General features: G+C 39.6%; 1 protein-coding gene across 4 annotated transcripts; it reads right to left on the reverse strand.

Moving 5' to 3' along the window:
* Positions 1 to 310: 310 nt before the first annotated feature.
* On the reverse strand, positions 311 to 25,017 carry LOC105526017 (chromosome unknown open reading frame, human C14orf105). Of its 4 annotated transcripts, none has more exons than XM_011961880.1 (6): positions 24,668 to 25,017; positions 22,032 to 22,161; positions 14,107 to 14,193; positions 12,605 to 12,703; positions 11,644 to 11,803; positions 311 to 2,599 (listed from the first exon to the last, which is right to left on the reverse strand). In XM_011961880.1, exons 2-6 carry the CDS (start codon positions 22,071 to 22,073, stop codon positions 2,364 to 2,366), a joined length of 624 nt encoding a protein of 207 aa, XP_011817270.1. In that variant the 5' UTR covers positions 22,074 to 22,161; positions 24,668 to 25,017; the 3' UTR covers positions 311 to 2,363. The 4 variants fall into 4 exon arrangements, with proteins under 4 accessions (XP_011817270.1, XP_011817268.1, XP_011817267.1 ...); XM_011961878.1 differs by having other exon boundaries at positions 22,079 to 22,161; positions 24,648 to 25,017; XM_011961877.1 differs by having other exon boundaries at positions 12,605 to 12,706; positions 22,079 to 22,161; positions 24,648 to 25,017.
* Positions 25,018 to 26,701: the final 1,684 nt, after the last annotated feature.

Raw genomic sequence — 26,701 nt, forward strand, 5'->3', positions numbered from 1 at the left:
AGAGAAGGCATTAGGATGGATTTTCTTTTGAAGCTAACACACTCTGATAGTTTCAAAAAGTATTTTGAGCTATGGCATCCTTATTGGCATATACACATAGTTCCTGTATCCCAAGGCAATGCTTGATTTTGGCCATTCATTTAGATGTATAAATGCCAACAGCTTTGGGAAGAAAAAGCCATTTTCTTTACTGTATAATCAACCTTGTCTATCGAAGACTCCTGGGAAATGATGGAAATGAGGGTGAGCAAGTGCATAGCTGGAGAGAAACAAGTGTTTCTCTAATTGCTACTCAACTCAACACATTCAGTAATTCCAAAAACCTTTAATGATAAACTCTTTGCCAGTTGTCATGCTAGGAAGCAGGAATACCATAGGAAGAAGACATGGTTTGTGCCCTCATGTAGCTCACAGTTCATTAAGCTTATGGAAGCAGGTTTCGTGAAATTGAATTTCAAGTCACAGAGGAGAATGGTGAAGATGTACCTTTGGCTCCACTATTTTTAGTGTTCAAAGGTGTCCATCCCACTTTTTGTGTTTTAAGCCTTTCAGATTGACCACAATAAGTGAGGACACCATGAATAGGTTGGATTTGTTTATCCTCTCAAGGATCTCATTTTTTCTAAAAGGCTGGCTAGTCAAACAATGTATGTATTCTTTTGGTGGAAATATGCCTCTTACCTACCACAGAAAAAGTAAGAAGAGTTCTCACAAAGAACTGGGAGTAGATATGGCCAGGGACAATCTAATAGCCTTCTGTCCTTGGAAGAAACATGAATTTTTATCGCCTGACATTTCAGGCTTGTTATCTTCTTAGTTCCTGATGTGAATGCATTGAATGTCAAATTGAAGTGGTGTTTTCCTTTATTTTTTTTCCCTTTTTGGAAGCTTCCAGTATAAGGCATAAAAGGGTCTTTTTGTTTTGCTTTGTTTTAAAGCTTTACTAAATTCTTGAAAGATTCTGGATTGCTTAAAATTATTTTTAGATTATGCTAAACATGGAGCTACATTGTACACAGAAGTTCTTAAAAATTGTCCCAAAAGCTAATTTTTCTAAGTGGAATAACTTTTGAATTGAACATTTATAAGATTCCTTTTATTTTTTAAGAAGCTCTAAAATCTGCATCGTAATCTAAGAGGTCTTAATTTTGAACTTTAACTCACCGTGATCTTCTACACTTGATATTATTTCACCTGTATCCTGTAGGCTCTCTGTTATGGTTAGTTTAGAAAGTGACCTAAGTGAGCTTAGTGTTTAATGTAGCATTACTGTGACTTTCCTTTAGAAATTCACTTGTATTTGTCTCCAGTCTACTTTTTCGTCTATTTGTTTTTGGTTTTTTATTTTTTACTTTTGAGACAGAGTCTCATTCTGTCGCCCAGGCTGGAGTGCAGTGGAGTGGTCTCGGCTCACTGCAACCTCCGTCTCCCGGGTTCAAGCAATTCTCTTGCCTCCGCCTCCCCACCAAGTAGTTGGGATTATAGATGAACGAACGCCACCATGCCTGGCTAATTTTTGTATTTTTAGTAGAGACGGGGTCTCACCATGTTGGCTAGGCTGGTCTTGAACTCCTAACCTCAAGTGATCTGACCACCTCAGCCTCCCAAAGTGTTGGGATTACAGCTGTGAGCCACCACACCCAGCCCATCTATTTGTTTTATATAATCTAATTTTCTTTTTAAAAACATGGTGAGGTGGAAAGTCTCAAAGATGAACCCCAAAGGACCACACTTTGGCATTCATGCCCTCGTGTAATCCTCTTCTGCATTAACTCCAAGCTGGCTTATGACTTTAACCAACAGAACATAGTGGAAGTGATGCAAAGCCAGTTCTGTGACTAGCTTTTAAAAAGACTGGCAACTTCTGTTTCCTCCTCTTGGGACAATTGCTTTTGGGAGCCCTGGGCTCATATGAGAGAAATCTCTTCAGTGTCCTGCTGAAGAGATCATGTGAAGATGCTCTGAGACTATATGGATACGGGGCAAGCTCCCCCTGTCTCAGTGCCCTAGTGGGGCCTCCAGATGACTCCAGTCCTAGTAGTCCAAACGTAGTCCAATTTCAATGACATGAAAGATTTCAAAAGGGAACAGCAGAAGAACCACCTAGCTGAACTCAACAACCCACAGGAAAGTGAGACAATAAAATGGCTGTTGGTTAGCCCCTGTGTTTTGAGGCATTTAGTTATGCAGCAATAGTTAACAGCACATATGACAGACTCGTTAATCATAAGACTCTAAATATATCATTTCTTTTTACCAAAGTGATTTGCTTTCTTCAAAATACTTCATATATCAGTTTGAAAGATTTCTAGAGTAAAACAAGCTTTCAGTGCACTCAGTATCTAGGTTAGTGAATAGTATTCTTATTCTCGATCAAAAAACTCATCAAAAAGTGGGATTCTCTCTGTCCTGGTCCTCACCAGTGCTCGTGGCTTCTTCTCATCTTTCCCCAACTCATCTGAGTCAGAGCTGGAACTGTCCCAGAGAAGCTGTCTCTGGGCCTCTTGTTCATGAAGCCATGTTTCCATTGTGCCAGTTTTCCAGGGACAGTAGTTATTCACTGCTTGATGTTTCAAAAATTCTATATTCTGTGAATTACCTACAAAAAAAAATTAAGTTTCTTTAATTTAATTTTTTCCTTTAGCAATGATTTATTTGTTTATTAAGTGCCTAGCTTAATAAACAATCTGCTTGGTGATTTTTCAAACTATATATACATAGTTTGAAAAATTATATATATGTAACTTGAGGTATATATAAATATATACATTATATATATAAAAATTTCAACTGGTGTCTCTGTAAGGGTTAAACTTTTTTTTAGTTGTTATTTTTTAGTCTATTTATTTATTTTTTTGAGGCAGAGTCTTGCTCCGTCGCCCAGGCTGGAGTGCAGTGGCGCCATCTCGGCTCACTGCAAGCTCCGCCTCCCAGGTTCACGCCATTCTCCTACCTCAGCCTCCCGAGTAGCTGGGATTAGAGTCACCTGCCACCATGCCTGGCTACTTTTTTGTGTTTTTAGTAGAGACAGGGTTTCACCATGTTAGCCAGGATGGTCTTGATCTTCTGACCTTGTGATCCACCTGCCTTGGCCTCCCAAAATGCTGGGATTACAGGGGTGAGCCACCACGCCTGGCCTAGTTGTTATTTTTAAAATGATTTAAATCTTCCAAAAGTCAGAATAATGCAACACACACCTATATACCACATCCATCAACATTTTGCCACAATATTGCCACAATATTACATCATATATATGCATCTATCTATCCAGCTATCTATCTCTCCATCAATCATCTATCTATCATCTAACTATCTATACATGCTTTTCAGCTGAACCATTTGAAAATTAGTTGCAGAGTCACCTCTACCCTAAATATATCACTACAAATCTCTTAAGACCAAGGGCGTTGTCTCTACGTAACAAAACAATTATTACACTTTAGAAATTTAACATTGATATAATACTATTTTCTAATATATGGTCTATGTTCAAATATTCATGGTTGTCACAATAATGCCCATTATAGCTACTTTTTATTTCCTGTTTGAGTTTTAATTTTTAGGTCCAGGATCCAATCTAGGATCATACATTGCATTTTATTTTCTTGTCTCAGTATCCTTTAATTCAAGAATACTCTTCTATGCTTTTCTTCTCTTTCTCTCTCCCACAGTCTCTACACCTCATCACCATTCCTCCTCTTTCTCCTCTTTTGTCTCCTCTTCCATCTTCATTGTCTGTTTCACTTTTCCTAATGTAATGATGACATTTTGCAGAATCCAGGTCAATTATTTTACAGAATGATCCTAAATTTTAGCTTCCCTTATTATTTCCTTGCAATTAAATTGAGGTTAAACATTTTGGGCAAGAATATTGCACAGGTGACATTGTCTAGTGCTTTATATTGAACATCTACTATGTGCTAGACACGTAATATATAATTCTGACATAGCAGAATCACCTGTTGCAGCCTTTTAGAAACAGTTGTCTAAACTGTACTCCAGACCCACAGTACTGGGAAGTTCAATGAATCTGGCATTCTATTTTATTTTATATTTTTTATTAAAAGAGTCAATTTATTTTTAGTTTGGGATTCTATTTATGTGCATATGTATTTACCTTAGCTTTTTATTTAAGCAGTTCCCAGCATTCTTTATAATGGACTCCAGAAAGCAACAGGAGCTTTGTTCAAGGGAAGCTGGCTTTTAAGCAAACAAAATCTTCCCAACCACTTTGGAGCTAAAACAAAAATCTTAGGTCAAAGCCCAGAGTTTCCCACTAGACTGGTTGAAAGGACCATAATTTTTGAATGTTATCTTAATGATAATTGTTTATTAAATCTTTTGGTAGTTTATGTAAGCCCTTGATATCTGAAGTTGTGTACTATTATATAAGAAAATCAAATATTTCTTTTTACCTTGTGCTCCATATTTTTAAAAACTACTTTATTGAACTATGATTGACATACAAAAGCTATACATATTTAATGTATACAGCGTGGTGAGTTGGAAACAAGCGTTTTAATGTGAGAATTCGTGCCTTGTGATTTGTTGGGCCTCAGTGAGAGGCTACCAGTTTTTCCCCTTGAATACTATTATAATGATTGTTGTTGCCTATTTAGATAGCACTGGCAGATAACCATGTTAATTAATGTCTGCAGCCCTGGTCTCTCTCCTAAGCTACAAAGACGTTTTTGTAGAACTGGACACCTCCACTTTGATATCTGCTTGGCAATAATGCAGCGCTACCTTCTCTTTCTCTCACAAACCTGCTTCTGCTCCTGGCTACCCTAATTCAGCAAACGGTACTACCTTTACCCCATTGTCTGCCTAATTCTTCAAGAGAAACCCAGGAATCTACCTGGTCTCCTTACCCTCTCCATGCACTCACATCTAACCTATCACCTGATAATTCTGATTATTTTGTCTCCTAAAGATCTCCTATCTGGCTGCTTCTGTCCATCCTCATCGAGACTCTACTCTCCTGGTCTCAACATCATCTCTCACTTGTGCTTTTGCTGTGTCCTTATAATTGGTCTTACTTCATCCTTTTGCTTTCCCCTCCCACCCATTCTCTACAGTGTAGACAGAGTGATATTTAAAAATATGAACCTGCTTATGCCACTCTCCTGCCCTATCAGTGGCTTCCCAGTGACCTTAAGATAGAGTTTAAAATTCTTATCTAACATGGCTTACAAGACCCTGTGTGATTTGGCCCTGCCCATATCTCCAGAGCCATCTCCAGTTACTCTCTGAATCTCTCATTCGCCTGGAGTCCATAGTGTTCCTTCCCACTGCAGGACTTTTGCACATGCTGGGTTGATTACCATTTTGAACATTCCAGTACCCATGGTCCTCACACTCACATGCCCTCCTCCTCGCTTCATCCAGCTACTTCTTATCACGGTTTAAATGTCCCTTCTTCATGGAAACTTTCCCTGACTCCGCAGATACCAGGTCTACCCAGTATACTCTTGTTAAACAACTCTTTGTTAAACATCTCTATGCAAGATCCACAAACCAGGAACCATATCTGCCTGGCTCATCACCATACAATGAAACGACCACACAATGCCTGGCACTTGGTATGTGCTAAATAAATATTTGGTGAACAAATAGATGAATAAATGAAAAAACAAATGAGCAATCAGAGAATTTTGGGAGATGGGAAGTATTGGTAACTAGGACCTAAAAAAGGCCCCATTCATTGGGGCTCAGGAGTGTCAGTCATCTCTGTTCTGCAAAGTAGTCAAGAACTACCAGAGGCACCACTCAGACTGGGAACAGGAATTTTCTAGAACATCCAGCTATCGGCAGGAGATCTGAAACAGAAGGGGAATGTTTGTTTGTGTTGGGATCTAATGAAATATTAATGATAGCCTAAGTCCCACAACACCCTTGATGTTATGAAAATTCAGGTCTAATGTTAGTGTATGTGACAAAATTCAAATATTCAGTTTCATCCTTGAAAATCAATCCTTTGTCACTCATAAAGTATTACATATATAGTTTTGTGTATACAGCATTAAAATTTGAGCACTTCTGAGCTAGATTTCTTATTACTTGTTACATTTTTATAAATCCTTGTTTGATTCTCTGTGGTTTATAGACTTCAAAAAATAAAAACACAGTCTTTAAAAACCCAAATGGGTTTCGCGTGAGCAGAGTAAAGGAAAGTGTATCCTACTCCAAAATTAATTTAGGGAGAGGGGAAAGCAACAGCTGTCAGTGGGAAAAATAGGAAGTGATTTAGGTAGTAGAAGAATCACATAAAGCATGAAACCTGTTTGATGGTTGTGTATTTTATAATATGTGTTTCAGAAAACTGTATCACTACTATATCAAACCCAGAATTTCACATACAGAGCTATATTGAAGAATAAAACAAAATAAGATTCTTTATAGAAAGAGTGCAGGTGGCCAGATAAGACCAGAATTTTGAAGCTGGCATTCAAATAACGGATTCAAAGTGACACATCACTGAAGCATATGACTGTTTTCTGCATATGACATCAATTCTGGCCGGGTGCGGTTGCTCTTGCCTATAATCCCAATCCCAGCACTATGGGAGGCCAAGGCCGGTGGATCACGAGGTCAGAGTTTTGAGACCAGCTTGGCCAACATGGTGAAACCCTGTCTCTACTAAAAATACAAAAGTTAGCTGGGCGTGGTGGCAGGTGCCTGTAATCCCAGCTACTTGGGAGGCTGAGGCCGGAGAATCATTTGAACCTGGGAGGCAGGGGTTGCGGTGAGTCAAGATCACACCATTACACTAAAGCCTGGGCAACAAGAGAGAAACTCCATCTTAAAAAAAAGAAAAAGACATCGATTGTATTCTTCTTCAGTTTTGTCTATGTTCCCATACATTTGTATGGTACTTCTTCTTCTATTTTTTTTTTCTTTTTTGAGACAGAGTCTCTCTCTGTTGACCAGGTTGGAGTGCAGTGGTGTGATCTCGGCTCACTGCAACCTCCGCCTCTCAGGTTCAAGTAATTCTCGTGCCTCAGCCTCCCCTGTAGTTGGGATTACGGGCATGTGCCACCACTCCTGGCTAATTTTTTGTATTTTTAGTAGAGACAGGGTTTTGCCATGTTGGCTAGGCTGGTCTCAAACTCCTGACCTCAAGTGATCCACCCTCCTCAGCCTCCCAAAATGCTGGGATTACAGACATGAGCTATGGCCTGTAAAGTGCCTGGCCACACTTTACATTTGATGTGTGCTTTTATACATGTTATTTTTTACATAAACTTTACGTGGTATACAATACTTTATTCCCATTTTACAGATGTGGAAACTGAGGTTCCTGGAGGTTAAATAACTAGAATTTAGCTATATTCTTTCTCTCTCTAGAATGAAATTATATAAAAAATATACAGTTAATATTTATTGAGAGGCTATCATGTGTCAGGTACTATTCTAGGAACAAGAAAAAGTCCCTGCCTTCATGGAGCTTCCATTTAGTAGATGCACTACTGGGACTCAGTGAAGGGCTTTGAGGTCAGTTCCAGTGCTCTTCCCACCCTCTATGTTCATTCATATCACAGCTTCAGCAAAGGGTAGGAGCCACAGAAACACATTAAATCTCATAGACTTAGAGTGACATTCACTATGTGTATGTTATATATAATTTGTGTCATGATTGTATATGTAATTTATTATATGAATGTATGTAAAATATATGTAAAGCATGGGAGATTTCATTTTAAAGATGCAGTGGAAAGCAGTGACTGACTTTTATCTCGCAAGAGAGCCACAACCCTTATTTCACCTTTCAACAGGGGAACAAGAAAGGTCGAGTATGTCATTAAGTAAGAAGAGACAGCTACAGAGGAACCTTAATGACCAGACCCTGACAGTAGAATGCTTATGTAAGTGTAAGATCTTAGCTACACTCCATTTGTAGGAAAAAGTGAACTACATTTAGAAGGCATGGAAAGAAATCAAAGACGCTCTCTGGGAATAAGTGAAAAGGAATCATCGCTAGGACAAATGCTGAGTGCAGAGGTGAAGCCTGTCGGCTCGGGAGTCAGGTGCCCTGTAAGTGCATCCCCGAGCAGCTTCACCTCTCACTGGCTGGCTGTGACCTTGCACATGTGACTGGACCTCTCCAGACCCAGTCTCTTCATCTGTAGAAGAGAGGTGGTAATAATTTTCACCTTGTAGAGTTAATATGAGGATTAAATGATGCATTTAAAATTCTTAGAAGCACTTTATAAATACTAGCTGTATCCATTATTATCCCAGTATCCTACACTTTTACATGTACAGGGCTGCACAGTGAACACTGAAGCACAGAACAGAATGACACCCTTTGTAGGCATTGTAATCTCTCCATCATCAAACACATTTCCGGTGATATTTGCCTTACTTCTCTTTCCAACAACTTCAGCAATAGGCAAGTGAGTTGATGCAGACATGTCATTCTAAGAGTCTAGTTAATTATGATATCATTATAATAGGAAGAGTTTGAATTCCCTTTCTATTTCATACTAGCAAAATCTACATTTTCTAGGCGTATTTTGTCATGTGTATCTCACACACACACATGCGTTGTTACAAAGAAAAAGATTCTCATAAAGTTAAAGTGTTGAAAGAGTTCTCAAGGGTTATCTGGTCCATCTAAGTTTGGCTAATGTTCAAAATCACTTGAGGAACTTTTAAAACGTAAAATTCTTTCACCTTCAACCTAGAGATTCAGATTCAGTAGGCTGAAACTGGGAGACGGGACTGGGTGTTTCTTTTGTTTGTTTTGAGATGGAGTCTTGCTCTGTTGCTCAGGTTGGAGTGCAGTGGCATGATCTTGGCTCACTGCAACCTCTGCTTCCCAGGTTCAAGCGATTCTTTTGCCTCAGCCTCCCAAGTAGCTGGTATTACAGGTGCCCGCCACTGTGCCCAACTAATTTTTGTATTTTCAGTAGAGATGGGGTTTCACCATGTTGGCAAGCTGGTCTTGAACCCCTGACCTCGGGTGATCTGCCCGCCTTGGCCTCCCAAAGTGCTGGGATTATAGACATGAGCCACCATGATCGGCCCTAGGGCTGGGTGTTCTTGAGAAGCTCCTCAGGTGGTTTTGCTCTTAACTGAGCATTTGTGCACTACTGATGCAGCTACGCCTCTCTGACTGGCACTTGAATTGATTCCTGCCTGAGTTACTCCTTCTATTCTCCCTTCTCTACACTCTGTCACTTCCGGGAGAACATGAGCTCCAAAGTCTGCCAGCTGCTTTAACTTTCCTTTCAGAAGTTGCAGAGGGCGGCCTTCTTTGAAAAATAAGGTCAAGGAGTCACAACCCCTACATTTGCAAACTTTTCCAAAGCTGTCCTTGACAGAGTTCCAAGTCCTTGGTGTCCTGGTGGGGCTGTGTGAGTGCAGGTCAAAAAGACCTGACCTTGAATCCTGGCTCTGTCACACTGGCGCGAATGGTAGCTCCTACCTTCTGGGTTGTGTGAGAATTAAAAGAGATAATGCATATTAAAGGCAAACCACAGTACCTGGCTTACAGTAAGCACTCAACAAACCTTAGCTTGAACAAAATGAAGCAGCTTTGAAAAGCATCAGGAGAGCAGAGGAAAACCCTTCTCCTGTGCCGGTTTCTCGTCGGTCCCCTCCAGCTCTGAGACATCTAAGGACTTCGCCGATGCTGGTTTTTCTTGACGTGCTCTCAGGTGATGACTGTTAAGTGTCTAACTTTAGCTGAGGCTTTTTTCTTGGTTGTTTTGCATATTTTTTAAAAGATATTGTTTAAATGGTAAAAATCGTTTGTGTGACTACAAAGGATATTTCATTCTGAGACTTGGGAGTATAGATTAAATAGGTGCCTCAAGTAGATTTTCAATTATTCAGCCTTTTCTTGTTTAATTAACTTATTGATTAAGCATCTTGTTTCTCCGAGTAGGAGCAGTGTCTCTTTCAGCAGGCGATTTTGCATCTTAGAAGTTCAAGACCTCTAGAGACGTCGCCAGCTTTTCTGCAGCTCTCTCCGTGGTGGGTCAGTCCTGCTGATGTGGGGAATTTGGCTCACAGCACAGCAATCTGTGTGTGTGAACAATATTGGAAATTTCAACTGTGGGTTTGCCCTGGGGAAATACAAACAAGGAAAACTTAATGGCGCTCTAATTGGTGGGGCAATGTAGCGTAGAAGTTGTGGACAAGCGTGTCCATTAGAAAGCATAGAGCGATCTGAGAGCATAAACAATTTGGCCCAGCTGAAATGTGGGAGCTGGGTGCGAGAGTGGCAGAAGGTGAAGCTAGAAAGGCTAGGTAGGCAATGACTGGATCCTGAAAGGCTTAGAGTCCCATGTTGAGTTTATTTCATTGAGACAGGGGGCTTTCTATGTTGCCTAGGCTAGGTTTTGAAATCCTGGCCTCAGGTGGTCCTCCCACCTCAGCCTTCTGAGTAGCTGGGACTATAGGCATGAGTCACCACACTTAGCTCCATGTTAAGGAGCTTAGACGTTGTCTTTAGGCTGACAGAGAATCACGGAGGATTTTTGTTTTTCTAAGCAGGAGAATGACATGGTCAGATTTGCATTTTATAGGATTACTCTGATGTTAGTGCAGTGCTTCTAGAACTTCAGTGTGCATGAGAATCATCTGGCAATCTTGATAAAATGCAGGTTCTCATTCAGTAGGTCTGGGGTACGACCTCCGATTTTGCCTTTCTTAATAAACTCCCAGGTGATACTGATGATGCTGGTCTATGGTAATACTTCAATTACTGAGTAGAGTTAGGAATCACTTAAAGTTAAGTGTTTCTTAAACCTTAAGAGCATCACAATCACCTGGAGGGGTGGTTAAACCCACAGTACTGGGCGTAACCCCTGCAGTTTTTTATTCAGTCACTCTGGGCCCTAACAGGTTCCCAGGTGATGCTGATGCTGGTGGTCTAGTGACCACATGGAGAACCACTGAAGTGAAGCGTTGATGGATGGAGAGTAAGACCTAATGGGAGGGGCCCAGTCAGGAGGCTGTAGCTGGAATCCTGGTGTAACAGGACCAGGGTCATACCTAAGGCAATACTACCAGGAATGGAAGAGAAAGGGCAGATTTTACTGCTAGGTGACATCAGCAGGGCTTGGTGACCGACCAGCTGTAGGGAGATAGGGAAGAGTGACATTGGAGACCTTGTCCACTGAGCCAGTAGATCAGCAGGAACAGCAAGCTCAGGGTGGGCAGTGATTCATTCTAGAAATTCTGAATGTGTCAAAGAGGGTTGACCTGCATGGAAAAGGGTGCAGTTGGGGAGATAAGTGTCTGCATATGGTATCAACCCTGCTGAAGCAAATTTGCCGTGTGACTGCAGGCAATATATCTTCATGTGCTTCATTCTCTCTAACCACAAGATGAGGCTATTTTGCCTTTTCTCCTTCTAGCAATGAGGCAAGGCTTGCAATGAAGCATGCAAAGCATATTAAACCCGTACAAAGAAAGAGACATTTAATTACCAAGCGTAAGTTTCTGTCTTTTCCTCCCAGCCATCCAAAATTACATGACAACATGCCCACTATATTCTGGGAAGTAAAACTCTCAGCAAGAACTCAAAGCTGTTTGCTGTCTTCTCACCATGCCCCTTCCTTGGTAGTTTATTTGATGAAGTTTTAAAAATACTTGAAATATTTTACTAAAAAATTGTACATGACTCACCAGGACCTCTGTTCAAGATTTCATCAGGCAATATGGCTAGAAGGTCATGGTCATCGTTCTTTGGGGTGCTTTGAAGGGTTTTCTTGGCTTTATGGTCCCTTGGACTTTGCTTATTAATTCTTGCCTCTCCATGAAGACTTTTCTCTAACTCCATTTGGGCCTGAAAATCATCAGCCATAAATGATCAATGTTCTTCCCAAGCTACTTTCACCAGAAGAGATCAACAGATCAGCCACTTTGCAAGTTGTGTACTTATCTGTAGACATCTGCAGTCCTCTAACCAGAATATGGTTTTCTTTTTCCTACTAGAAGGTATGGGAACTTTCTTTATTCACAAGCTTGTTAGGAGAAAGGTGAGTGTGCCCAGTCTCAAAAAGGTATGGCTCAATTAGGATGAGGACCCTTACAAAAGCATGTTTCTGTAGGCTAGCTGATATAATTGGAGTTGCAGAGAGCAGTAACTAAAGGCTTGTTTCCTAGAGGGAGGAATTTGGAATATGACAGTTACAGGCATTACTGGTAAAGGGTTTTTGTTTGTTTTTTTACAAGCAGTCTTTCTTGTTAGATAATTCTATGGCAAGAATTATAGAGAGAGGCCTAGGTATCGGAATAAAGAACAACTCACCCCCTCCTCCTTTCACTAAACCAAGAAAAATGATCTTACCCCATTTTCCTATGTCCAGAGTGTCATAGGAGCAAACTATTTTTAAAAATGGAGACTTGAGGCACAGATACATCCTTGATAGGACTGAAAACTTAGAAAAGACTCAACAAGGTTATCAGTAGAAGGAATCTTCCTGATTCTTCTCAGCTTTAGTAGTTGAACTTTCAACCTCAATGACTAGATTTAAAATGCTAAGTAAAGCCTGGGTATCTATGCTTGACATATTCATGTGGCAGGGCAGTGATTATGTGATGAAAATTTGGTAAATATGACACTCTTTTCTCTTCTCATATTTACCTCTTGTCTTTTACGAATCATTTCCAGCATTTGCATCTTATGCAAATATTGTCTGTTCTCAGAAGTATACATTGGAGTTTGCATTTTCTTTTCTAGTACCTGCTATGAAAGACAACACACTTGTTAGTAAGGGGTAATTTGTTACTGACTCTGCAATTCACAGGTTTACATCCTTCTTGAAACAGAGTGAGATCTTAATCAGTCATAACCTGTAGAGATATCTTGTGATGACAAAAGTGGACTATTGTATGTCCCTGACAAGTCCTTTGTGTCACTGTCAATGAATGAAGTGGCTCTTTAATGTGTATATATGTAGTTTTTTAGGTTGCTATAGAGTTTTGTAAACCTTAAATGGGAATATCTTTCCACATCTCATTTTTGACAAGATATCACTTCCTTGTAAATAGATGCTTATTACTACCTCCCCAGAAATGTGTTCGGTTTGAAGAAACCTTCCTTTTTCTCCCTGCCTCTTCTACCATTGACTAATTGACTGGCTATGAAATGAGAGGGAAGCTGCTGAATGGTGAAATGGAACCTATTTCTGTAGAGTGCATTTCCATATGCCAGCCTAAGCCTTGGAGAATATTGCAGTCTAGGGAGGATTTGAGGTTGATTATTTGTGACTCTGAACATCTCCCCGCTGGTGCATCATAAACTCCAGTGGGACAGTGCAGACAGTTATTGAGGGCAGCCAGAGGTGAATATACCTTCATTTGTCATTTGATGTTGCCAGGAAAGGTGATGTGTTTGACAATACCTTTTGTGTTGCCATATGGATAGTGACTGTCAGCTGATGTGAACCTCAGGGAGGGGCCATCTCCGCAGATGCTGTCAGCACCACAAACGTGAGCTTGATTCTGACAGCACCTGGACGTCTTTACCAAGTCAGCCAGCCACACAGCAGCACCTAGCTAGCTCCAAAACAAATTAGGATTGGAAAGTGTTGAAAATCTGCTCTGCCTCCCAGCTTTCAGTTCTGTGTGAGGGGAGTTCTAGTCAACAGAACATTACAAGTGCAAAGCAGGGAAAAGATACACAGAAGACATTTCTCAGGATTAATTTTTGGTGAGGTTGTGGCAAATAAGTCAGGAATAACTTGTAGATAAGATTTCTCCTGCAAACAGAACAAAGAGAATGTTTTAAACTGAGGGGAGGAATGAAAGGGAGGAATTATGCTGAATTTTTCACAGATTTGAAAACTTCAGAATCACCAATTTCTAAGTAAAAGTCTTTTCTCATCTACATTGCCCTGTTTTCAACACAAAACAGAAAAGGGCGCAGAGCTCATGCAAGAGGTAAGAGCCACTGCCAGCTGGAGGCATGCACAGAAGAGAATAAATAGCTTTGAAAAGTTCTCACTCTGAATGACTTAACAGTTTGATTTGTCTTTGAACTCCTCCATGCAGAGAGTGCATGAAAGGACCAGTGTGCTCCAGTGCCCCAATCCTGTGTCGCCCACCCCTAGTTCACCTCCCTGTCAGGTTACTGCTGCAGCTCACCTTTGCTTTGTGCATTGTCCTGGCTTCTCGCTGGCTCAGGAGTCTTCCTGAAGTAATTACTCGTGGCAAGTCAATGGGTTCAAGCTTCTAGAAGTTCAACGTTTAGAGTAGTCAGCATTCCTCATGCCATGAGATGATGAAACACAAAAGCCAGACATTAAACTATCTTAACACTTTGCAAAAGCGGCACTTACTTCTGAGAGCATACAGGAAAGGTGGTTCCAACAGCATCACAGTTATATTGGTGCAAAAGGCTTTTCAACCTGTCTGGGTTCTTTATTATTCTAGTGCGCTGTAGACAGTGCCTTATTGATCTAAGTATTGGTCAGAGAGTTAGGAGACTAAGAATCTTCTTCTGTCTGCATTGAGGGACCATGTACAAAGTTATCAAACCACCAGGATCTTAGAATATTAGAGATAAAAGAGGCACTAGGAATTTATTTTATTTCACACGTTCCTTAGGTACCCAGCTGAACTATTCCAGCCCTTAGGGAAGCAATCTGTTTTTAAGATCTCTAGAGAAGCTCCTTAGTAGTAATCACTGGTGACTATGAGACACATTTAAAATGAAACTGCAGTGTGCTAACACATTTTAGAGATGTCTTTTTCTAGCAGGGGCTTGGCTTGATAGGGGAGATCATGTTGGAGTTTCAGGGGGCCACTAAGACTGGGCAGCAGTTCATGTCAGCCGGTCTGCCTCCAGCCCTTCTTGCCTTAGAAGCTGAGCACTGAGAAGTGATCAAGCAGGTTTGGGAGATGAAGGGTGGTCTCTTCACATTGACATGCAATGGGGAACGTGGAGGGCCACAGAGTTTATCTGTTCCTTCAGTGAGTACTTAATGACTGCTACATGCCAGACATGGGGATGCAATGGTCAGCAAAAATGGACATGGCTCCTCATGGAGCTTACAATCTATGCGTAATAGATGTACTTTTGCTTGTGTGATTATTCAAGTGATAATTACAAACTGTGGTCAGTGCTTTGAAGAAAAAATCTGCAGGGCAGAACTATGATGCTGCATAACTGAAGGACTCCACCTGAAAAATAGGGTGTGTTAGGGGTTGAACTGTGCTTCCCCACAAAATTCGTATGTTGAAGCCTAGCTCTCCATACCTCAGAATGTGAATTTATTTGGAAATAGGGTCATTGCAGATATAATTAGTTAAGATGAAGTCATACTGGAGTAGGGCAAGCCCCTAATTCAATATGATAATGTCCTCATTAAAAAAGGGGAAATCTGGACACGGACACACACAGGCAGGACACGATGTGAAGACGAAGGGAGAGATTGGGGTGATGGTTCTTCAAGCCAATGAACAACACCGAAGAGTGCCAGAAAACTACTGAAAGCTAGGAGAGAGTCATGGAGCAGACCTTCCTCACAGGCGTCAGAGGGAACCAACCCTATGGACACCTTGACCTCAGTCTTCTAGCTTCCAGAACTGGGAGACAATACATTTGTATCATTTAAGCCACCCAATTTGTGGTACTGTGTTACAGCCTTAGCAATCTAAGGCAGGAGGGAAAGGGCTAGGGAGGCAGTTCAAGAAAGTGCTTTAAGGTAGTACCTTTTCAGTAGAAATGGAAAGATTGGGAGTTTTTAGGGGACTAAGGTGTGCCATAGCCCTGAGGTGGGGAGTGATCATGATCTGTTGAGGGAATGGAATGAAGTCAGTTGGCTGCAGTTTAGAGTAAGTGAAACAGCAGCTTGGAATGAGCTGGGGAGGTGAGGCAGGAGCCAGGTCATGTAAGGCCTGACAGGCCATCAAGATGGTGGTCCCTTAAGAGCAATGAGAAGCCACTGACATGTGTTAAGCAAAGGAGTGACATGATTAACTTTACTTTTTTAAAAAAAGGTCACTCTGGCTGCAGTGCGGAAACTAGAAAGGAATAATTATGAATGTGGAGAGATCAGCTAGGAGGACAAAGATGATGGGTTGAGGTTGAGAGAGGGAAATTGATGATCTCTACAAGTGTTTAAAGCTGACCAAATGAGATTCATTATGGTTAGTAAATGGGAATACAGTCCACAGCACAAGGAATGGAGGGTGTTATACCCTGTGATGGGCAATCCAGAGGAAGACCAGTTTGGCTGGGATGTAGAAGGAAATTACAAATTTGGTGTGCAGTAGATTGAGTTTGAGACACCTTTGAGACAGGCCAGTGTAGCTGTTGAGTTATACAGGGAACTTGGGAGGAGAGGTCTGTGCTGGAGACTTTGGGGAATAATCCCAGAGTAGAACATGAGTGAAGCCGAGGTCATGGTAAAGGTCAGGAGTGAGAAGAGGAGAGATAAAGACTGCAGACTCCAGGAGTTCCAGTGGTGAGGCTGGTGGCCAGGAATAAGCTGGCCAAGGAGACTGGGAAGTGATGGCTCAAGAAGTAGGAGGAAAACCATGAGGACATCATGCTGCAGCAAAGAGTGTGAGCCCTACTCCCACCTTAGTCCACTGCTGAAGGCACATGCTAATTTACTTTAAAATGATTTAGTTTTGGTGTGATTTGTTGCATTATTAAGAGGTACATTTGGAAGTCAACTTGGCTTTCAAAGTGACCAGGAAAAAAGGAGAGAGTGGAACCACGGAAGATAAATACTGGATATTCAGTACTTGTAATGGGGAGCATGACCTGTGTCCACCACTACTTCCCTGTACAACCACTTCTAGGTCCCTGGTCCTGGACTGGAGAGCACCCAGCAGTCCTTTCTGCTGGAGCACCCCAAAGTAGACCTGGTAAGGAAGAGAAGAAGGGCAAAGGATGTGGAGACAACAAGGGGAAAGAGCTCATCTTTATGTTAGATATGTGCCAGGTAATAATTTGCATTTGTGGTAGGAAGTGGTTCTCTGTTCCATTCTCACCTCAGAGGAGGAAGTGGGTCTTTTTTACATAACTTAGCAAAGATGTAATGAGAGGAGATCAATCCTAGTAAGAGGAGTTTGTTCCCCTGGCTCTTAATTCTGCAGGACATAAAGATGCAAAGCAAATGGGACCTGCTGGCACAAGAGGCAGCTGCTGATCAAGTCAGAAAAGTGGAAGGAGAGGAAGGGGAGGGGAGGCCAAGGGAGAGGAGCCCCTCAAGGCACCTATGGGAAGAAGAATCAGGAATGACTCAAGAGGGATTTCTGGAAGCTGGGAGAACAAGTGTTTGTGCCATCCTCTGGACATGGAGAGTGTTCAGGATTTGGTTCTTTCTTATTAGGTCTATATGCCTTTGCAGCCATTACTGCATGCCATACCCAGGGTTATAAATATGTAATCTCATTCAATAGTCATGTGAACTCCGTGGATAATTATGATGATTCCCTATTTCAGAGAGGTTGCTGACTTGTCTAAGGTTGAACAGTTAGAAAGTGGCATCTCCATGATTCAAGCACAAGTGTGTCCAGCTCCAAATCTAAACCTCTTTTCTGCACGATATTCTCCAGAATGGCTTATCTCAGACTTTTCTGGCATTAAAAAAGAAGAAATTCTTGGCCCATTCACTAGAGATTGAGATTCGACAGGTCTGGGGTATATCCTGGAAATAAATATTTTCACAACTCTCCCAGGGATTCTGATGATTTCTTTCTAGGCTGGGGGCCACTGACTTCCACATTGCCTGAAGTGAATAAAGGAATGACATCAAAATAGACTGTGGAGGATTTTTTTTGTGGAATATTTTTGAAAAATTGAGTCTGAAGAAGCCAAGAATTTTTAGTTTTATTAAACTCATCTATCTATAAATTCATAGACCAAGTTTTTGCTTTGCTAGTATAAATATGTAGTTATCACAGATCTCTTTCTTCTATTTTCAGTCTTTCTATTTAAACACACAATTCTAATAAAGGTTCAGTGGTAGATATCTGCAAGAACTCTCTCCAGGTTGAGTTTCTCCCTGGCCATTGAGACGAGCATAAGGAACCACACTATTCCTTCACAAAAGCCACTAGATGGCAGCAACTAACATTGCAACTGGGATCTCTTCGTTAGATCATTTACCACTTGATTTGAGAAGCACTGCAGAAAAAATTGTTGGCAAAATTGGCTTCAGCTAAATAAACCAGTCAGATGAAATTGCCTCAGAATTCTGGGTTTATATGCATGTTCCTTTTCCCTGCCCAGGAAGTGAGATGCCTCACTTCATCATCTTCAAAGAGAACACAATGGAAGGAACTACTAGAGAATCAGTTAGAATGACACCTTATTTTCATTTTATAATATAAGTATCATTTGTTTAAAGACTTCTGGATTATTTGACTTCTCAAACAAAACAAATGATCAGCATAATCAGTTGAAGTGTCTGCTAGGAGATTTGGGAATCTAGTGAAGGGCCAGGGGACTCAAGAGTGCTGACATGGGGGTTGCAATGTCAATTGATTGGTCGGGGTGGGTCTTATAGGGACAGTGAGATTTGAAGAAATATTTGAAGATGAGGTAGTTATCCAAGGAGATCATATGAGGACACACTATATGTTGGGGGGGAAACACCTCCAATTTAAACTAGACCTGAAATGGATGAATAAGAAGGTGATCAGGCCAGAGAGGACAGTGCTAATCAACTCTTCAATGAAAAGGCCCATTGGATTCAGAGTTCCCTGGCAGAGGCTCTCAGAGCCTCTCAGCTCTAGGTTGGATAATACTAGTTCATGTCTTGCTCTTTATTTGAGGAGTAGATGTTTAGGAAGTAGAAGGTACCAAAAATATAACTCAAATAATTTAGCATACAATTAGATTTGGTTTAATAATTAAAAATACTTTTAGAATTTTGTTTGGCAGAAATTAGGCTATTAATTAGCATGTCATGAGGACCCAGCATGTATTATTCTCTGAAAAACTCATTTGTGCTTGAAAATGTGCTGAGCTTCATTTGTGAAGATAATTATAGCTGATCTCTTTGGGAGTGTCTGCCAAGTTTCTAGTGATTTCCCTCCTCTCTGGGAGCTGACTCCAGAGTCTACAGGGGAGACTCCTCTGCCCACATATCTACTGCATGAGTATATCCTCTGGCCATAGCTCATTGTACCAGAGCTGAAATCATCAGCAAAGCTGAGCCAATGTCCTTTCTCCTAGGAATCTGGAATTGGAGTCAAGAAGGCCCATCTGTCCATTGGACTGGAACTATAAGATACAAGCTCAGGGTGGCCATATTTCATGTGTACCTGAAGAACAGAGAAAACTCATCTTTGGTGAGAAAGAGTATAGCAAATGCACAGAGAAGAGCTTAGGGATTGAGAGAGCTCTGCATTTCAGGTTCCAAGGTATAATTCTTCCCTGAAGCTTAGGTGTGTCCCAGCTCTTTGGTTCAATAAAGCATTCCTATATCCTTCTAATTAATCATGTTAGTTATTTTTGCTAGTCAATGAGACTTCTAATACAGTCATGTTACAGTGATGGTACAGACTTCTAATACAGTGATTACAGGTCTGCAATAGCAGGGAGTGCACTTTGAGTGCTTTATCCCTCCAGCAGGGATGATGGGTCTCATTGTCATTCATTCACTCATTCATTTTACTCACAAACTTTTGTGGATCTCATATTAAGTATTAATGGCTGAAGACATAAGACTGAATAAGATATAGTGTTTGCAACCTACAGAATGGGAGAAAATTTTTGCAATCTATCCATCTGACAAAGGTCTAATATTCAGAGTCTGCAAGGAACTTAAACACATTTACAAGAAAAAAACAACCCCATTAAAAAGTGGGCAAAGGACATGAACAGACACATCTCAAAAGAAGACATACACGCAGTCAACAAACATACGAAAAAAAGCTCAACATGACTGATCATTAGAGAAATGCCAATCGAAACCACAATGAGATACCGCCTCACACCAATCAGAATGGCTATATTAAAAAGCCAAAAAACAACAGATGCTGGAGAGGTTGTGGAGAAAAAGGAACGCTTTTACACCATTGATGGAAGTGTAAATTAGTTCAACTATTGTGGAAGACAGTGTGGTGATTCCTCAAAGACCTAGAGGCAGAAATACCATTTGACCCAGCAATTCCATTACAGGGTATATACCCAAAGGAATATAAATCATTCTATTATAAAGATACATGGATGCATATGTTAATTGCAGCACTATTCACAATAGCAAAGACATGGAATCAACCTAAATGCCCATCAATGATAAACTGGATGAAGAAAATGTAGTACATATACACCATGGAATTCTATGCAGCCACAAAAAGGAATGAGATCATGTTCTTTGCAGGGACATGGATGGAATCAGAAGCCATTATCCTCAGCAAAACTAACTCAGGAACAGAAAACCAAACACTACATGTTCTCACTATAAGTGGGAGCTGAACAATGAGAACACATGGATATAGGGAGGGGAACACCACACACTGGGGCCTGTCAGGGTTGGTGGAGAGGGAGAGAATCAGGAAGAACAGCTAATGGATGCTGAGCTTAAGACCTAGGTGATAGGATGATCTGTGCAGCAAACCACCATGGCACATATTTATTTAGGTAACAAATGTGCACATCCTGCACCTGTATCCCTGAATTTAAAAGTTGAAGAAAAAAAGGCATAGTCTTTGCACTGAAATAATTCATTTGTCTTGATTCTTTGTTTTTAAGATGGTTGGTTAGGGTGTGTGTGTATGGAGGTGGTGGTGCAGTGTTTGAAATACCAATGTTCTCTTTTTAACCTTGTTTGACTGTTGAGAAAATCAAAACCTAACCTCCTTTGTTTAGGATTGATAGATATAAAAAGTACTTGTGAGCTATAAAGTACTAGATAAATATTTTTCACTAGTTAGAGTAATATCTTCTATTTGAACTAATCAGCTTAGAGGCTTCACGGAAACATGTATTAAACACACTCCTTTGAAAGGAAGTATTTGATTTAGGAATAAAACATATTTTAAAACTGTCCTGTTTACCTAGAAGATTTGTAAAAACTTGTAAATTAGATATTAATTTATTATATTTCATTTTATTTTTCTTTAAAGAATAATTTTGTAGTTTCTAATATTTTGGGAAAAAATACTCTTTTGAGACAAAATGATATAATCACTTCAAATAATGGCTGTGAGCTTCTGCGGAAGACAGGTAAATAAAAACCAACTGAAAGAGAAATAATCCCCAACAAATGAGCTCCAGTACCCCTGGGATTGGTCCAGGCATCTGGGTGAATTGTGTAGCAGGTGGGATTTGGCTTCAAATGTCAGTGATAGATCCTGCTCACAAGGGAGCCCCAAACCCTCCTTCCCATTACGCTCATTTTCAAGGACCACTCCAAACTACCCATTCCCTTTCTAGGTTGAGAGTTCTTAAAATGTATAGCTATCTACAGAGAACCCATTAAATATTTATTAAGGTGAATGCGTTTAAAGCTCTTGCTTTGCTTCCTTGGAATCCAATGACCCGAATTTAAACAACCAGTTAACATCTAGAACAATAAAAGGTTAAAGATAGAAGGACTATAGAAATTCCTTATGCTGATAGTTAGGAGTACAGATTTTGGAGACCTGGCTGCTCTCTGACCTCTGTGAGTCTTTGGGGGTAGTTACTGAACTCTCTGACTAGCATGTATAAAACAAAGATAATTCTTCCTTTTCATAGGTGGCTAAGAAGATTAAATAAATGACATAGATTGAATTGCCTATTATAGTATCTGACTTGTAGTAGGTATAGTAGGTATAATTAAATAGTAGTAGCTGTTATTATTTATTACAAGTTGTTTTCCCATAGTCACCCAACTAATTAGTGCTAGATTCAAGCCTCTTGAGTTGCATCATACCTACGTCCTTGCTACTAAACTTGCTTCTTTCGGTGGCCGGTCTTAAAAGCAAAATCATTACTAAAGGAAAATCTTAAAGTAATAGAGTATTTGTGACTGATGACATTTTTCTTTAAGAACATTCTCATTAATAGCTTGGTCATTATCAATGTCCCTCTTTGATGATTATATTTTTAAAAGGGATGTTACCATTATATCCAAGAAATTCCTTATGAAGCCTTTTAAATTCATCTTACTTGAAGTCTTTGGGGTGGATGCCTTTTAATAATACTTGTTTCTCTATGTTCCAGTGGGATGTCAAAATCCACGTCTCTGGATGCTTGAAGGATTGGAGAAGAAACAAGAATAAAACATTAAATATAATTTACTATTAGATCAGGCAATCATTAGTTACTAGACTTTGTCAACACAATTTTGTACCTTTCCAGTTATATATGTCTAACATGTGGGTTGAATGTGGAGATGAAACACAGAAAGCAGGGAACCTACATTAGTGCAAATGACACTGTTTTAGTCTAGACTTGGGATTTAATATCTGCTCTCCTAACTTCCTACTCAGGTTCATATTTAGGGGAAGAGTTACAAAATTACCAATATGTTGACTGCAAATATTTTTCAAACAGAATTTGGCCTGGAAAATAGAAATTTATTGACTTGTTTTAATTCCATAAAATCTCCTCGCTGAAATATAAGACATCAGAAAAATATATAACTTTAAAAAATGAAAATAATCTTCTTAGATGAAATAGATGATAGATAGATAGATAGGTGATTATACAGAGATGAGAAAGAAATGGAGTATGTGTGAACACAATTCAATAGCCCCTTTAGTGAAAAAAGTTTCCACAGGTTGCCACTGTAATACAGCATATCAATATTCTTTCCTGATGAAACAAGCCAGGGATACAGAGTTAAGCCTCTATTAGGAAACAGAGAGGCTCAACACATCCATTATGGATTTTATTTTCCAGCTTGGTTATCCTGAGCTCTTGGGAGTGCTACCATGACCAACGCTGCATCAGTGCAGTTCTTGTCCTTCCCTTTTAATAATCTGGACACATTCTGATTTCTAGATTGTTTCATAGACTATTTTACAGTCCCACTTTGCATTTTAAATGGAAAAATCCATGGATAATTATGCATCTTTCTCTTTAAGAGATGTGAATGACCTCTTTAAGGACTTTGTTCTCTCTGACTTTTAGTGGTATGCAAACTATGTCCTTATTTCCTTTTGAAAAGATGCCAGCATGTTGAGCAGGATGGAAACAACAAACATATTGGATTTAAAAATGTAAGTATTTTCAGCTATTTTTTCAGAAGCCTTACTAATCCTTTTTATTTTAGTATTGTTAGTCCATTATTTAATTAGATTCTCCTCAAATGGCATAGGCTGTGTCAGGCATTTATTTTTACCTCTGATTACAAGTGAAAAAAATTGATGAAGTAACTTGCCCAAGGTCATTTGATTTGGTATTTGATGGAGCTGGGGTGAGAATATGGGAGATCATGAGAATCCTCATGATCTCCTTGTTATTTATTTTCAATGTGATTTTGTCACTTCAGACATAAGCATATTTTCCAGTTGGGACTCTAAAGCATATGAATCAGCTTTCACCATTTATTCAGTTACCTAAATCTTTTTTTTTTTTTTTTTTTTTTTTTGAGACAGAGTCTCTCTCTATCACCAAAATCTTAAAACTCTCGATGGGGATTTGGATAAAAAGGGAATTCCTCAGTAGGAGCATTGCATACTCTTAGTGCACATTCACGCTCCATTTTTAAATCGTGTCTTGTCACCTATTCGTCTATCATAAAAAAATTCCTAAGGGGAAAATTCCCATCTATGTGCTTAAGAACTTGAAGACCATAAAGAACATAAAAATAGGCCATATAGAAACAACCAAAGGTTATCAATTCTGCAGAGAGTAGACATGAAAAATCATTCCAGGCAAGATTTGCTAGGTACCAAAAGAGAATGTGAGGCTTTCTGAACAAGGCATCCAATAAGGGAAACTTATTTGTGTTACTGATCCAGAAGGTGAAGGAAAGGGAAAACAATACACATATACATATACATATATATATATATAAAATAAACATATGTTTTTCTAAGTGAGGATGTCTGTTTAATTATCATTGTGGTCATGATAAAACATTTTACATGGCTTATAAAATATTCCAGGATAATTTATAGCCACTTCAGGCTCAGAGCTTCCAATCATAATGGGAAAGAATTCTGTTAGTTCTGCAGATGACCATGAAGAATGTGGGGTTGGGAAAAGGGTGACTCATCCACTCCAATGTACTGTAATAAATCAATTCTGTTTAGGGTGGTTTCAAAATTCATGTTAGAATTAACTCACTCTTAAAGTGCTGCTTTCAAAACCACAAAGCCTGATGCATTAAACTATACTGGAGAGAATGATTTAAATTTAGAATCTAACTGAAACACGATTGCTATCATTTATCACATTAGTATGTATATAATTTTAATGGTCTGTCAAAGCTAGGTATAAATATTGAAAGCATTACAAACTGAGCTGAAACAAAATGATTTATCCTTCTTATACGGAATGGTGAAAAGCCCTTTGTACAGTTTATACTCTCATTCTAATGCACCCAGAATACTTTCAATTGACATTCAATCCTCATTGAAAGATTTGTTTGAGTTTTCAAAGATAGCCAAAATTCCTCTACATTTCAGTAATTTAGAAACTTTCTGATATCATGGAGACAGTCAGATAAATCTATTAATAATGCTCCTTGGTCCAGATACACACATCTCATGCTGGGTTTTATGTTTACCTGCAGAGTATCTTCCATACCAGGTTTCTTGTAAAGGTGGCAGCTGCCCTTCCAAGGCTTTATTCTGGTCCTGCAGTCTTGCCAGTGAATGTGAAGTCTTTTCTTCCAAATTCTGATTGAATGCAAAGTCCACAGGGCCAGCTGAGGGAGTCTCTACCTCTTTGTTTTGCAAAGGTGCTACTTTGATCACCCTCGGGTGAGTCTTAGAGTGACTCAGGCCCATTTCATGTGAAAGACATTCAGAGGAAAGCTGTGAGGGAAGTGGTTTGGGGTCTTTAATATAGCTTGTTTTAATCAAGGCATTTCAGAAGTTTACCCTGGCTTTACAAAGCAGTCATTTCCTTCATGGCATCCTTCTAGCTCTGTTTCACTGCACACTAACCTTTTGGCCACTTCCTGGGAGGCTGGTTTCCATGGAGACTTCCCTTCAACTTTGCCATTTCAGACCCAAAGAATCCAGTTAAACATTGACTTGGTTATGCTGCTTTCTGAAATACTCAGTGATAGGAATAGAAGCCACTATTGATCATTAAACGAATATCTAACACCAGGAAGGTTATTAACAGAGAGAGAGATGTAGAGCAGAGGTTTAGAGAAGTCTTAAACTTGACGCTTTCATTGCAAGTACCTTTGTAAAAATACTAACAGCTGAGAATAGCTAAGCCATCTTTGCAATTAAGAGGATGCATGCTAATTACCAAGGCTTTGTTAATCTTTAATTTAATTGAAGAATTTATCCTCCAAGTAGGAAAGAAAGCAGCGGAGTGGCTAAAGCGTCATTTGATTTTTCTGTTGATGACTTGAGTTGCCTTTGAAGGGGATGAATACATTGCAGGACAGAAGGATAATCGAAACTTTTTTCCTGGGGATGAGGGGAAAAACTTCTTGAATAAATGGTCTAAGTAAACCTTGAGGTTTTAAAGATAGCCTATTTACTATGTTTTAAAATTAAATTTAATTAATTATTTTATTTTTGAGATAGAGTCTCACTCTGTCACCCAAGCTGGAGTGCAGTGGTATGATCTTGGTTCACCACAACCTCTGCCTCTCCAGTTCAAGTGATTCTCCTGAGTCAGCCACCCAAGTAGCTGGGATTACAGGCACCTACTACCACCACACCCATCTAATTTTTGTATTTTTAGTAGAGAAGGGGTTTCACCATGTTGGCCAAGCTGGTCTCAAACTCCTGACTTCAAGTGATCCACCTGTGTTGGCCTCCCAAAGTGTTGGGATTACATGCATGAGCCACAGTGCCCGGCCTATTATGATTTTTAAAGTAGAAAAAAAGACTGGAAGGAAATATGCTGAAATATTGAGTAGTGATTTTTGAATGGTGGGATTATGGGTGATTTTTATTTTATTCTTTATCCTTAGAAGTGGGACTAACTTTCAAGCTCTAATTGTTCATGACCACAGATTACTTGTCTTTTCATCACATCTCCATAGAGAAATTAAAAGAATTTATTTTTCATCTTTGCAGAATCCATTTCCTAAGGGACTAAGGTGGTGTTTGGAAAGTCTTGGTAGACAATCACATTTATCTAAAAAGATGCCTGAATTTAGTTTTTTCCTTACTCTCTTTGCATTTTCCACATTATTTTCTCTGCAGCAGAGAGATTCATAAGTAAAGACTAATGTATTAACAGTATCTGCAAACAAAACAACTTTTGGTAAACAGACTAATTTAATTACAGGGATAAAAATACTTGAACAAGTTCTAGTAAGATTTATTTTTGGGTACAATCAGTTTAAGTATTTCTAAGGGCAGGGGAATGTATTACAAACTAACAAATGAACTAGACATTGTGCTGAAAACTGTGGACTTCATGGATCTGGACCAGTAAGAGGGATTCAGCTCTTATGTTTTGTTTTATTATTATTTAATTTTCAGACAATATTTGTGGAGAACATGAGCCTTTGTTGAGGAAATTGGTTAGTTGTTGAAGGAATGATTAAAGAAATAAAGATGCATTTCTGTGTTTCTTTCTCTTTTCATTACTAGTGACTATCAAGCTTTGTGACTTTCCTCATCTGTGAAATGGGATTAATAATAA

Source organism: Colobus angolensis, unplaced genomic scaffold (genome assembly GCF_000951035.1).
Source record: "Colobus angolensis palliatus isolate OR3802 unplaced genomic scaffold, Cang.pa_1.0 Scaffold57, whole genome shotgun sequence".
Classification (NCBI taxonomy): Eukaryota; Metazoa; Chordata; class Mammalia; order Primates; family Cercopithecidae; genus Colobus; species Colobus angolensis.

What these genes read in the sequence shown, in the direction of transcription:
- LOC105526017 (XM_011961877.1), bottom strand. Translation starts at nt 24,870, where the DNA reads ATGGGCCTGAGTCACTCTAAGACTCACCCGAGGGTGATCAAAGTAGCA. An exon ending in GTATGGAAGATACTCTGCAG is followed by an intron (nt 22,162 to 24,647) that starts GTAAACATAAAA and finishes CAATCCTTCAAG; the next exon opens with CATCCAGAGACGTGGATTTT. An exon ending in AATCTTGAACAGAGGTCCTG is followed by an intron (nt 2,600 to 11,643) that starts GTGAGTCATGTA and finishes TTTTTTTTGTAG; the next exon opens with GTAATTCACAGAATATAGAA.